The 12,192-nt window shown below is 44.7% G+C and overlaps 1 protein-coding gene across 1 annotated transcript; it reads right to left on the reverse strand.

Annotated features, from left to right (window-relative positions):
- Positions 1 to 6,827: 6,827 nt before the first annotated feature.
- On the reverse strand, positions 6,828 to 9,822 carry LOC147979714 (protein FAR1-RELATED SEQUENCE 6-like). The gene is made up of 4 exons (XM_087515321.1): positions 9,719 to 9,822; positions 9,324 to 9,595; positions 8,506 to 8,857; positions 6,828 to 6,978 (listed from the first exon to the last, which is right to left on the reverse strand). Exons 1-4 carry the CDS (start codon positions 9,805 to 9,807, stop codon positions 6,828 to 6,830), a joined length of 864 nt encoding a protein of 287 aa, XP_087371447.1. The 5' UTR covers positions 9,808 to 9,822.
- Between the last annotated feature and the right edge of the window lie 2,370 nt (positions 9,823 to 12,192).

A 12,192-nucleotide genomic window follows, 5' to 3' on the forward strand; every position in this document is an offset into this window, starting at 1 on the left:
CACCGAGTTTACAAATCGGTAGCTCCGAAATACTTTCTATGGAGAACTAACACTAAGTTTTCGAGTCATCTGTTTTGCAAAAACTTTGCACTTTGTGATGCTCATCCACTCTATCTCATCTACATCTATTCACAGGGTCTGCTGTCAGTACAGATGTCTGATCAGAGTGACAGTCAGAACAGGTCTGAGGAACATGTGCAGCTGAGTGAGGGTTCAGATCCCTCGAGCACTTCTGATGATGGCAGCAGGAGCACTCCCAGCAACTTGCCAAAGGTAGCCACTAGATCTAGGAAGAAGAGAACCTCAGAATCTGAGGATGAGGATTATGTTGCCACTGAGGAGGAGGTAAGCTCCAAGAAGAAGGTGTTGAAAAAGGAGTATGGAACATCTGCTACAATTAAGCCAGGAATAAATAAGAAGGCTCCAGCAAAGAGAATTCCTATATCTAAGGCCAGAGCCTCTACTCAAGAAACAATGGAGTTCACTATTGAACTCAAAGAAGCTGAAGAGGGAAAGAACAGAAAGGAAAGAGTCAAGAAGACCATTGCCAGAGTCATTGACAAGCCCTCCATGATGAAAGATCCCTCTGAAGATGAAGAAGAGGAAGAGGATGCTGCACCAACACCCAAAGCTCAGAAGCTTATGGGAGATACTATAAAGTCAGGGGCTGCAACATCAAAGCCCAAGACAGCTCCCAAAGCTCAAGCTCAGAAGCCTCCTAAGCCCAAGAGGAACACCAGAAGTATACCCGCGGAAGAAAAGAACAAGGCCCCAGTGCGTGAAGCTGAAGAAGAAGATGATGAGTCTCTTATTTTGAGAAAATTGAAGCCCAAAATTCCAGACCACAATGATACTCATCCAGTAGCTGAAGACATGCACATCAGAAAAGATGTTGGACTGAGATTATGGAGAAAGTATGACCCTTATGCTGTGAGGAGAAGGACCGCAGTTGACTACCAGTTTCACACAAAGGAACAACAAGAATTTTATGAAACCATCCTGCTTGACAAGAAGCCCATTGTGAGTGACATGAGATGGGTTGATTGGGAATTCATCCAGGAGAATGAAGATCACTTCCCAGGAGTTTATGACAGCTCCAAAGCATGTGGAGTAGATGAGTTTGTTGGATAGAAGCTCACAAAATGGAATGATGAGCTGATCATGCAATTTTATTCCACTGCTCACTTCTATCCAGATGGGAAGATCATTTGGATGTCTGAAGGTACTAGGTACCAATCCACTGTTGAAGAATGGGCCAAGCTGATCAATGCCCCAGAGGAACATGAGGATGACTTGGATGTGTATGCCAAGAAGAAGAAGGACCACAACACTATGGCTAACATGTACAGGGAGGTCCCAGATAAAGCTTTGGAGACTCACAAGCTTGGATCTGTACATTTCTTGTTGTCTGGTCTGCCTACTATCAACTAGATCCTAAGGCACACTCTGCTACCCAAGTCAGGAGATCACAAGATGACCAGAGGGCACTCTATCAACCTGCTACAACTTTTTGATGTCCCTCAGAAGTTCAAGGTCATGAGTATGATTGTAGAGACAATCAAGAGGACTGCTGCTGACCAGAAGAGAAGCTGTGGGTATGCTCCACACATTCAGGAGCTCATCAACTCCAAGATGGGCACATGAACATATCTGTTGGATAAGGAGCATCTACCCCTGCATCCTGATTTTGAAGATAATACTATTGTGATGAATGAGGAGGAACCATCATCAGTTCAAGCACAGAAGAAGAGATCCAAAGCAAAGGTTGAGAAAGCTGCCAAGATGCCAAGTGTTGAAGAGGCATCTCAGGTTTTCCTGAAGATCAAGCAAGATCAACTTGCATATCTGATCCAGTCTACACTGAGGATTGAGAAGGGCTTGGCCAGCCTGACTCAAAACCAGGAGAGTTTGGAGAGGATCGTAGAAACTAAGTTTTATGATCTTGATCTGAAGGTAACTGATATTTAAACAACAGTTGAGCAGCTTCAGGAGGAAGAAGAAGAGAAGAGAGGAAAGGCAACCACAGATGCATTTCAGCGAGTGCCAAGGAGTCAGAGGTCTGCTGCCGTGCCAGTAACAGATTACAGAGCTATAGCGTCAGCACCAGCAGCTACAGCTCTAGTGCCACCTCCAGCAGCCACTCCACCAGCTCCAACTACATTAACGGATGCCTTCGTCCTTGGAGTTCTCTCTACACCACCTCCTGAAGACCAAGCCTTAGCACTATGCATATTTGAACTTTTTGGTAACTTGTTGCCAAAGGGGGAGAAATATGTATAGATCATAGGCTTCAAGAGAGTGTTTTGCGTCTTTGCCTTTGGTTGAACTTTTTATTGTGTGAGATACTTTATGTCCTTGTGTGAGATACTTGTGTGATCATGTGATTGATCATTTGCTACCTTAATGCTTGTTTAGATAATACTATCTTTTATATCCATATATGACCATTCACTTGCTTGGTGATGAGTGCACGCTTTTAATTTCTATCTTTTTGAGCGCTCCACCAAGATGTATGTGACATGGAAGAGTAACCCACGATCCTAATGGATTGTGCATTTGCATTCAAAAGAAAATTTTAAATAATGCACAAATTTAGGGGGAGCTCTTGCTTATCACATACTTCTCAAAGCGACGATGTTTTTCAATCTTATTATCATCTGTCAAAGCTTTGATATATATGTTGTCATCAATTACCAAAAAGGGGGAGATTGAAAGTGCAACTATCCCTGGGTGGTTTTGGTAATTCCTAACAACATATAGCCCATTGAGCTAATGCTATTTCAAGATAAATATTTCAGGAAAGCTCAATGTTTGGCATGGCATGGATCAGAAAGTGGACCCCTCAAAATACTAAGAACACATGTTGACTCAAGCTCAAGACTCTACATTTTACTTTTAGTGATCCAAGATCACATTGAGTCCATAGGAAAAGCCAATACTATTAAAAGAGGATGAGGTGTTGCTTAATGAGTTACTTGCTCCAAATGCTTAGTGATATGCTCCAAAGCCCTCAACTACTTTCTCATATCCACATATGTCCCAAACCAAAAGTCAAACTCGACCCCCGAAATTTCCTACCCGGCGCCACCGAGTTCACTTGACATAGCCACTACCACACACCCTAGTCATTTCGGTCTCACCGATAGGGATCTCGGTCTCATCGAGATGGGGTTGCAACCTCTCTGTTTCCCTTCGTAACGTTTTGGTCCAACCGAGATGAGCGATCGGTCCCACCGAGATTGCAATGCAAACTCTCTGTTTCCCCGTCGTAATGTTTCGGTCTAACCGAGATGAGCGAATCTGTCCCACCGAGTTTGCCTGACCAACTCTCTGTTTGCCTATTACCAAAATTGGTCCCACCGAGTTTGTGTAATCGGTCTCACCGAGATTACGTTATGCCCTAACCCTAATGGAATCGGTCCCACCGAGTTGACATGTCTGTCCCACCGGAAATCCTAACGTTCACATTTTGAACTAAATCGGTCTGACCGAGTTTCATGATTCAGTCCCACCGAGTTTGGTGATTTGTGTGTAACGGTTAGATTTTGTGTGGAGACTATATATACCCCTCCACCCACTCTTCATTCATGGAGAGAGCCATCAGAACATGCCTACACTTCCAACATACATTTTCTGAGAGAGAACCACCTACACTTGTGTTGAGGTCAAGATATTCCATTCCAACCACATAAATCTTGATCTCTAGCGTTCCCCAAGTTGCTTTCCACTCAAACCCTCTTTCCACCAAATCCAATCCTATGAGAGAGAGCTGAGTGTTGGGGAGACTATCATTTGAAGCACAAGAGCAAGGAGTTCATCATCAACACACCATCTATTACCTTTTGGAGAGTGGTGTCTCCTAGATTGGTTAGGTGTCACTTGGGAGCCTTCGTCAAGATTGTGCAGTTGAACCAAGGAGTTTGTACGGGCAAGGAGATCACCTAGTTCGTGAAGATCTACCATAGTGAGGCAAGTCCTTCATGGGCGATGGCCATGGTGGGATAGACAAGGTTGCTTCTTCGTGGACCCTTCGTGGGTGGAGCCCTCCGTGGACTCGCGCAACCGTTACCCTTCGTGGGTTGAAGTCTCCGTCAATGTGGATGTATGATAGCACCACCTATCGGAACCACGCCAAAAATCTCCGTGTCTACATTGAGTTTGCTCCTCCAAACTCCTCCCTTTACCTTCATATGAAATTGTTTTACATTCCACTGCTATACTTTTAGAATTGCATGTGTAGGTTGATTACTTGACTTGTGCCGAGTTGTTAAAATCTGCCAAGACTTAAAATTGGGGAAAGGCTAGATTTTTATTTGGTCAAGTAGTCTAATCACCCCCTTCTAGACATACTTTCGATCCTATAATGATCAGCACCAAGACTCCATTGGTGTTAGAATCATTACAATGTAATCTAGATTACTGACTCTAGTGTAAGTGGGAGACTGAAGGAAATATGCCCTAGAGGCAATAATAAAGGTGCTATTTATATTTCCTTATATCATGGTAAATGTTTATTATTGATGCTGGAATTGTATTAACCAGAAACTTAGTACATGTGTGAATACATAGACAAACAGAATGTCACTAGTATGCCTCTACTTGACTAGCTCGTTGAATCAATGATGGTTATGTTTCCTAACCATATACATGAGTTGTCATTTGATTAATGGGATCACATCATTAGAGAATGATGTGATTGACTTGACCCATCCATTAGCTTAGCACGATGATCGTTTAGTTTGTTGCTATTGCTTTCTCCATAACTTATACATGTTCCTATAACTATGAGATCATGCAACTCCCGAATACCGGAGGAACACTTTGTGTGCTACCAAATGTCACAATGTAACTGGGTGATTATAAAGGTGCTCTACTGGTGTACCGATGGTGTTTGTTGAGTTGGCATAGATCGAGATTAGGATTTGTCACTCCAATTGTCGGAGAGGTATCTTTGGGCCCTCTCGGTAATGCACATCAATATAAGCCTTGCAAGCAATGTAACTAATGAGTTAGTTACGGGATGATACATTACGGAACGAGTAAAGAAACTTGCCAGTAATGAGATTGAACTAGGTATTAAGATACCGACGATCGAATCTCGGGCAAGTAACATACCGATGACAAAGGGAACAACGCATATCATTATGCGGTTTGACCGATAAAGATCTTCGTAGAATATGTGGGAGCCAATATGAACATCCAGGTTCCGCTATTTGTTATTGATCGGAGACGTGTCTCGGTCATGTCTACATAGTTCTCGAACCCGTAGGGTCCGCACGCTTAACATTCAATGATGATCGGTATTATGATTTTATGTGTTTTGATGTACCGAAGGTAGTTCGGAGTCCCGGATATGATCATGGACAGGACGAGGAGTCTCTAAATGGTCGAGACATAAAGATCGATATATTGGATGACTATGTTTGGACATCGGAAGGGGTTCGAGAGAGTTCGGGCATGTACCGGAGTACCGGGGGGTTACCGGAACCCCCCGGGGAGTATGTGGGCCCTAATGGGCTTTAGTGGAGAGAGAGAGAGGCGGCCAGGGCAGGACGTGCCCCTCCCCCTCTGGTCCGAATTGTACTAGGAAGGGGGGCCCTTTCCTTCCTCCCTCTCTCCCCCTTCCTTCTCTCCTAGTCCAACTAGGGAAGGGGGGGAATCCTACTCCCAGTGGGAGTAGGACTCCTCCAGGGCGCGCCATAGAGGGCCGGCCCTCCCCCTCATCCACTCCTTTATATACGGGGGAGGGGGCACCCCATAGACTCACAAGTTGATCATTGATCTCTTAGCTATGTGCGGTGCCCCCCTCCACCATAATCCACCTCGGTCACATCGTCGTAGTGCTTAGGCGAAGCCCTGCACCGGTAGCTTCATTATCACCATCATCATGCCGTCGTGCTGACGAAGCTCTCCCCCGACACTCAGCTGGATTGAGAGTTCATGGGACGTCACCGTGCCGAACATGTGTAGATCGCGGAGGTGCCGTACTTTCGGTACTAGGATCGGTCGGATCATGAAGACGTACGATTATATCAATCGCGTTGTCATAACACTTCCGCTTACAGTCTACAAGGGTACGTAGACAACACTGTCCCCTCTCGTTTCTATGCATCACCATGATCTTGCGTGTGCGTAGGATTTTTTTTGAAATTACTGCGTTCCCCAACAGGTCGGTCATCGAAGCATGACAGGTCAGACATGCCATCGACTCGTCCATCATGTCTATGCAGTGCTAGCAGCTCTCCCACACACTGGCAAACATGGGCACGCTCACGCTCTCATGTTCAAAGATGAGGCCCCTTTTCCTACAGTAGCATCCCCGGTTGCACATCAAATCATTTCTTACATTTTCATTTTTCCCTTGTCCAGCCCATTTTCATCGTGCATCTTTACCCTTTTTTCCATTTCTGTATGCCACGAGGCAATGAAAAAAATCTGATTTTGCCAAGATACATCACACTGTGAGATAACTTTTCTTCGCTCTGCCCACATCACGCGAGCATTTCTAACTGACTTCAACAGAAAATTCTAACAATTTTGTTGACAAACCCACACGAGAACACCTTATTCAGCAAACACATAGTATCAGACAAGTACAATACCATTTTTAGCTGTTCAAATAAGGTACGGTTTCTAATAACAAAGGGTCACCTAGAAAAATGCATACCATCAGGAAAGAACACTAAATTTTTGAATTTTTAGACTTTAGGCGGGTTGCTGCATGTGTTCCTCCTGTGCCCAATTAACCCACATTTTGAGCAGCGAGGAGATTTTCTGGGTGCCTTTGGCACATCCCCCCTGGCAGGGCATGTTGCTCTCTTGTGTCCCTAAACCCTACATGTAGAACAAAATCTACTCCTCTTTGATGATTGTTCATATGGAGCCTTGTCACGGCTGGTTGCGGGACGCCCAACTGGTCGTTTCTTTGGGGGTGTTGGGAACACATCTGATCCTTGTGAAATGGTGTGTGATGACCCACAAGTATAGGGGATCTACCGTAGTCCTTTCGATAAGTAAGAGTGTCGAACCCAACGAGGAGCAGAAGGAAATGATAAGCGGTTTTCAGCAAGGTATTCTCTGCAAGCACTGAAATTGTAGGTAACAGATAGTTTTGTGATAAGATAATTTGTAACAAGCAACAAGTAAAAAAAGTAAATAAAGTGCAGCAAGGTGGCCCAATCCTTTTTGTAGCAAAGGACAAGCCTGGACAAACTCTTATATAGAGAAAGCGCTCCCGAGGACACATGGGAATTATCGTCAAGCTAGTTTTCATCACGTTCATATGATCCGCGTTTGGTACTTTGATAATTTGGTATGTGGGTGGACCGGTGCTTGGGTATTTCCCTTACTTGGACAAGCACCCCACTTATGATTAACCTCTATTGCAAGCATCCGCAACTACAACAAACGTATTAAGGTAAACCTAACCATAGCATGAAACATACGGATCCAAATCATCCCCTTACGAAGCAACATATAAACTAGGGTTTAAGCTTCTGTCACTCTAGCAACCCATCATCTACTTATTACTTCCCAATGCCTTCCTCTAGGCCCGAATAATGGTGAAGTGTCATGTAGTCGACGTTCACATAACACCACTAGAGGAGAGATAACATACATCTCATCAAAATATCGAACGAATACCAAATTCACATGACTACTAATACCAAGACTTCTCCCATGTCCTCAAGAACAAACGTAACTACTCACAAAGCATATTCATGTTCATAATCAGAGGGGTATTAATATGCATATAGGATCTGAACATATGATCTTCCACCAAATAAACCAACTAGCATCAACTACAAGGAGTAATTAACACTACTAGCAACCCACAGGTACCAATCCCAGACTTGGAGACAAGAATTGGATACAAAGGATGAACTAGGGTTTGAGAGGAGATGGTGCTGGTGAAGATGTTGATGGAGATTGACCCCCTCCCGATGAGAGGATCGTTGGTGATGACGATGATGATAATTTCCCCCTCCCGAAGAAAAGTTTCCCCGGCAGAACAGCTCTGGCAGAGCCCTATATTGGTTCCGCCAAGGTTCCGCCTCGTGGCGGCAGAGTCTCGTCCCGAAAGTTGGCTTATGATTTTTTTCCTCATCGAAAGACTCCATATAGCATAAGATGGGCATCGGAGGGCCACCAGGGGGCCCACGAGGAAATGGGCGCGCCCAGGGGGGTAGGGCGCGCCCGCCACCCTCATGGGCAGGGTGTGGCCCCCTCTGGAACTTCTTGCGCTCAGTATTTTATATATATTCTGAAAATGACTTCCGTAAAGTTTCAGGACTTTTGGAGCTGTGCAGAATAGGTCTCTAATATTTGCTCCTTTTCCAGCGCAGAATCCCAGCTGCCGGTATTCTCCCTCTTTATGTAAACCTTGTAAAATAAGAGAGAATAGGCATAAGTATTGTGACATAATGTGTAATAACAGCCCATAATGCAATAAATATCGATATAAAAGCATGATGCAAAATGGACGTATCAGTGTGCTCAAACTCAGTCTGACCATAGTGCTGCTTGTTACCAACGCCAGAGGCAGCTAAATCTGCAGCTAGCTCTCTACCAGACAAACCAAGTTCATCCCTCACAATGGCAACTGGCTCCACCAGCATTTTGACATCTCGCATTTTCTCCATAGCAAGTGTATATGCTTCCACATTGTTGTCACCTAACTTAACAACATCCAGCACCAACAGGTATAAACTGTTGTGTCGACAAGAAGAATACTTCGGAGGCCCATGATCCTTCTGGTAGCACAAATACTCTAGCGGTAGTATATCTCTTGCATCTCTAGTCCATCGCTTGAGCACATGTTTCACAGGGAGCTCATGCAATTTTAGGTGTATCATGAGTCAGAGAGAATATCATACGGAAACCAACATTCGGTGAAAACCACGTGAAGAAGATGTCTTGAAGTTTCAAAAAAATCTGAAAAAAATAAGGGATGTTAAGAGGATGATGTTTTATTGTCACACAAAATTTCGAGTTGAAACACATTACGAGATGTGAGCTATGAAAAAAAATCAGCATTGAATAGTGCCGAACAGTAATGTCACTATTCAGTGTTGAATTTGTCTTTTTCATAGCTCACATCTCGTAATGTGTTTCAACTTGAAATTTTGCGTGGCAGTAAAACATCACCCTCTTAACATCATATTTTTTCAGATTTTTTCAAAACTTTAAAATATGATTTCCATGAAGTTTTCATTGAATATTGGTTTCCGTATGATATTCTCCTAGAGCATCAGCAGCCAAGAAAATGTCATGTCCATCTACAGAAACTCACTGTAAGTAAGGAAGAGGAGCTGGGACACCCATCTTAAGTGCATGGCCGCAAACCATTCCATAGTGCTCAAATGTCCCACACTCGCACTTGAACTCATCATCTGACTTGTTCACGGAGATCACAAACTCATTCTTGCACCAGTTTTTCCTTGACTGAAATTTGATGTGCCTAGCAATGTATTCCAAGCGTGACTTGACTTCTACTAGGTCATACGACCCACATTCATACAACACTTCACCAAATTTCTCAAACATGGTCCTGGTGTAAACCTGCGATGCATGTACCTCAGTTGGGATTTTTTTGCTTCAGGACAATCCCACCCTGCAAATGACGATCACATCAAAACAAAATTAGTTTCTCTAAACATTGTTTTTTTATAAACGGTAGCAATGCAACAGCATACAAATACACAGATACATATTCAACCTTATTAGTTTTGTCCTTTTCTCCTGGTAACTTTCTTCTGAATCGCGGTCAAATTGCATCTTCTCGTATTGCGTGATGAACAAGTGCATGGAGCAGCCTGGTGGCACATATGCACAGACAGAAGCTTTAAGGGCAGGCATCCTTGAAGGGTTGGGCTCCCTCACATCCACTGCCTTCCCAACTCTGACCCTGTAAAGAATGACACACCAACCAATCAGAGATCAAGTTGACTGAAGGACAACGAATAAAGGGGTGACCATGGGCTCGCTGCCCACAGATAAAATAGGGGATGGATACGGTGAAGGAAATATGCCCTAGAGGCAATAATAAAGTTATTATTTATTTCCTTATATATCATGATAAATGTTTATTATTCATGCTAGAATTGTATTAACCGGAAACATAATACATGTGTGAATACATAGACAAACAGAGTGTCACTAGTATGCCTCTACTTGACTAGCTCGTTAATCAAAGATGGTTATGTTTCCTAACCATGAACAAAGAGTTGTTATTTGATTAACGAGGTCACATCATTAGTTGAATGATCTGATTGACATGACCCATTCCATTAGCTTAGCATCCGATCGTTTAGTATGTTGCTATTGCTTTCTTCATGACTTATACATGTTCCTATGACTATGAGATTATGCAACTCCTGTTTGCCGGAGGAACACTTTGGATGCTACCAAACGTCACAACGTAACTGGGTGATTATAAAGGAGCATTACAGGTGTCTCCAAAGGTACATGTTGGGTTGGCGTATTTTGAGATTAGGATTTGTCACTCCGATTGTCGGAGAGGTATCTCTGGGCCCTCTCGATAATGCACATCACATAAGCCTTGCAAGCATTACAACTAATATGTTAGTTGTGAGATGATGTATTACAGAACGAGTAAATAGACTTGCCGGTAATGAGATTGAACTAGGTATTGGATACCGACGATCGAATCTCGGGCAAGTAACATACCGATGACAAAAGGAACAACGTATGTTGTTATGCGGTCTGACCGATAAAGATCTTAGTAGAATATGTAGGAGCCAATATGGGCATCCAGGTCCCGCTATTGGTTATTGACCGGAGACGTGTCTCGGTCATGTCTACATTGTTCTCGAACCGTAGGGTCCGCACGCTTAAAGTTACGATGACAGTTATTATGAGTTTATGCATTTTGATGTACCGAAGTTAGTTCAGAGTCCCGGATATGATCACGGACATGACGAGTAGTCTCGGAATGGTCGAGACATAAAGATTGATATATTGGATGACTATATTCGGACACCGGAAGGGTTCCGGAGAAGTTTCGGATAAAACCGGAGTGCCGGAGGGGTTACCGGAACCCCTCGGGGGTTAATGGGCCTTATGGGCCTAATGTGGAGAAGAGGAAGGGGCTTCCAGGGCAGGCCGCGCGCCCCCTCTCCCCCTAGTCCGAATTGGACAAGGAGGGAGGGGCGGCGCCCCCCCCTTTCCTATTCTCCCTCCACCTCTCCTAGTTGGACAAGGAATGGGGAGGGGAGTCCTACTCCCGGTAGGAGTAGGACTCCTCCTGCGCCCACCTCCTGGCCGGCCGCACCCCTCCCCCTTGCTCCTTTATATACGGGGGCAGGGGGGCACCCTAGGACACACAAGTTGATCTTCGTGATCGTTCCTTAGCCGTGTGCGGTGCCCCCTGCCACCATATTCCACCTCGGTCATACCGCTGTAATGCTTAGGCGAAGCCCTGCGTCGGTAGAACATCATCATCGTCACCACGCCGTCATGCTGACGGAACTCTTCCTCGAAGCTTTGCTGGATCGGAGCCCGGGGAGCGTCATCGAGCTGTACGTGTGCTAAGAACTCGGAGGTGCCGGAGTAACGGTGCTTGGATCGGTCGGATCGGGAAGACGTACGACTACTTCCTCTACGTTGTGTCAACGCTTCCGCAGTCGGTCTGCGTGGGTACGTAGACAACACTCTCCCCTCTCGTTGCTATGCATCACCATGATCTTGCGTGTGCGTAGGAAATTTTTGGAAATTACTGCGTTCCCCAACAGTGGCATCCGAGCCTAGGTTTTATGGTTTGATGTTATATGCACGAGTAGAACACAAGTGAGTTGTGGGCGATATAAGTCATACTACCTACCAGCATGTCATACTTTGGTTCGGCGGTATTTTTGGACGAGACGACCCGGACCAACATTACGCGTACGCTTACGCGAGACCGGTTCTCCCGACGTGCTTTTCACATAGGTGGCTTGCGGGCAACTGTCTCTCCAACTTTAGTTGAACCAAGTGTGGCTACGCCCGGTCCTTGCGAAGGTTAAAATGGAGTCAAATTGACAAACTATCGTTGTGGTTTTGATGCGTAGGTGAGATTGGTTCTTGCTTAAGCCCGTAGCAGCCACGTAAAACTTGCAACAACAAAGTAGAGGACATCTAACTTGTTTTTGCAGGGCATGTTGTGATGTGATATGGCCAAGACATGATGCTAAA

Source organism: Triticum urartu, chromosome 3A, assembly GCF_056163025.1.
Source record: "Triticum urartu cultivar PI428250 chromosome 3A, HENAU_Tu73, whole genome shotgun sequence".
In the NCBI taxonomy this organism is placed as follows: domain Eukaryota; kingdom Viridiplantae; phylum Streptophyta; class Magnoliopsida; order Poales; family Poaceae; genus Triticum; species Triticum urartu.

Excerpts from the sequence above, each read along its gene's own strand:
- LOC147979714 (XM_087515321.1), bottom strand. The coding sequence starts at position 9,807 with ATGCACTTGTTCATCACGCAATACGAGAAGATGCAATTTGACCGCGAT. Across the intron at positions 9,596-9,718 it reads AAAAGGACAAAACTAATAAG|CAAAAAAATCCCAACTGAGG; the intron begins GTTGAATATGTA and ends ATTGTCCTGAAG. Across the intron at positions 8,858-9,323 it reads TTGCGGCCATGCACTTAAGA|TCATGATACACCTAAAATTG; the intron begins TGGGTGTCCCAG and ends ATTCTCTCTGAC.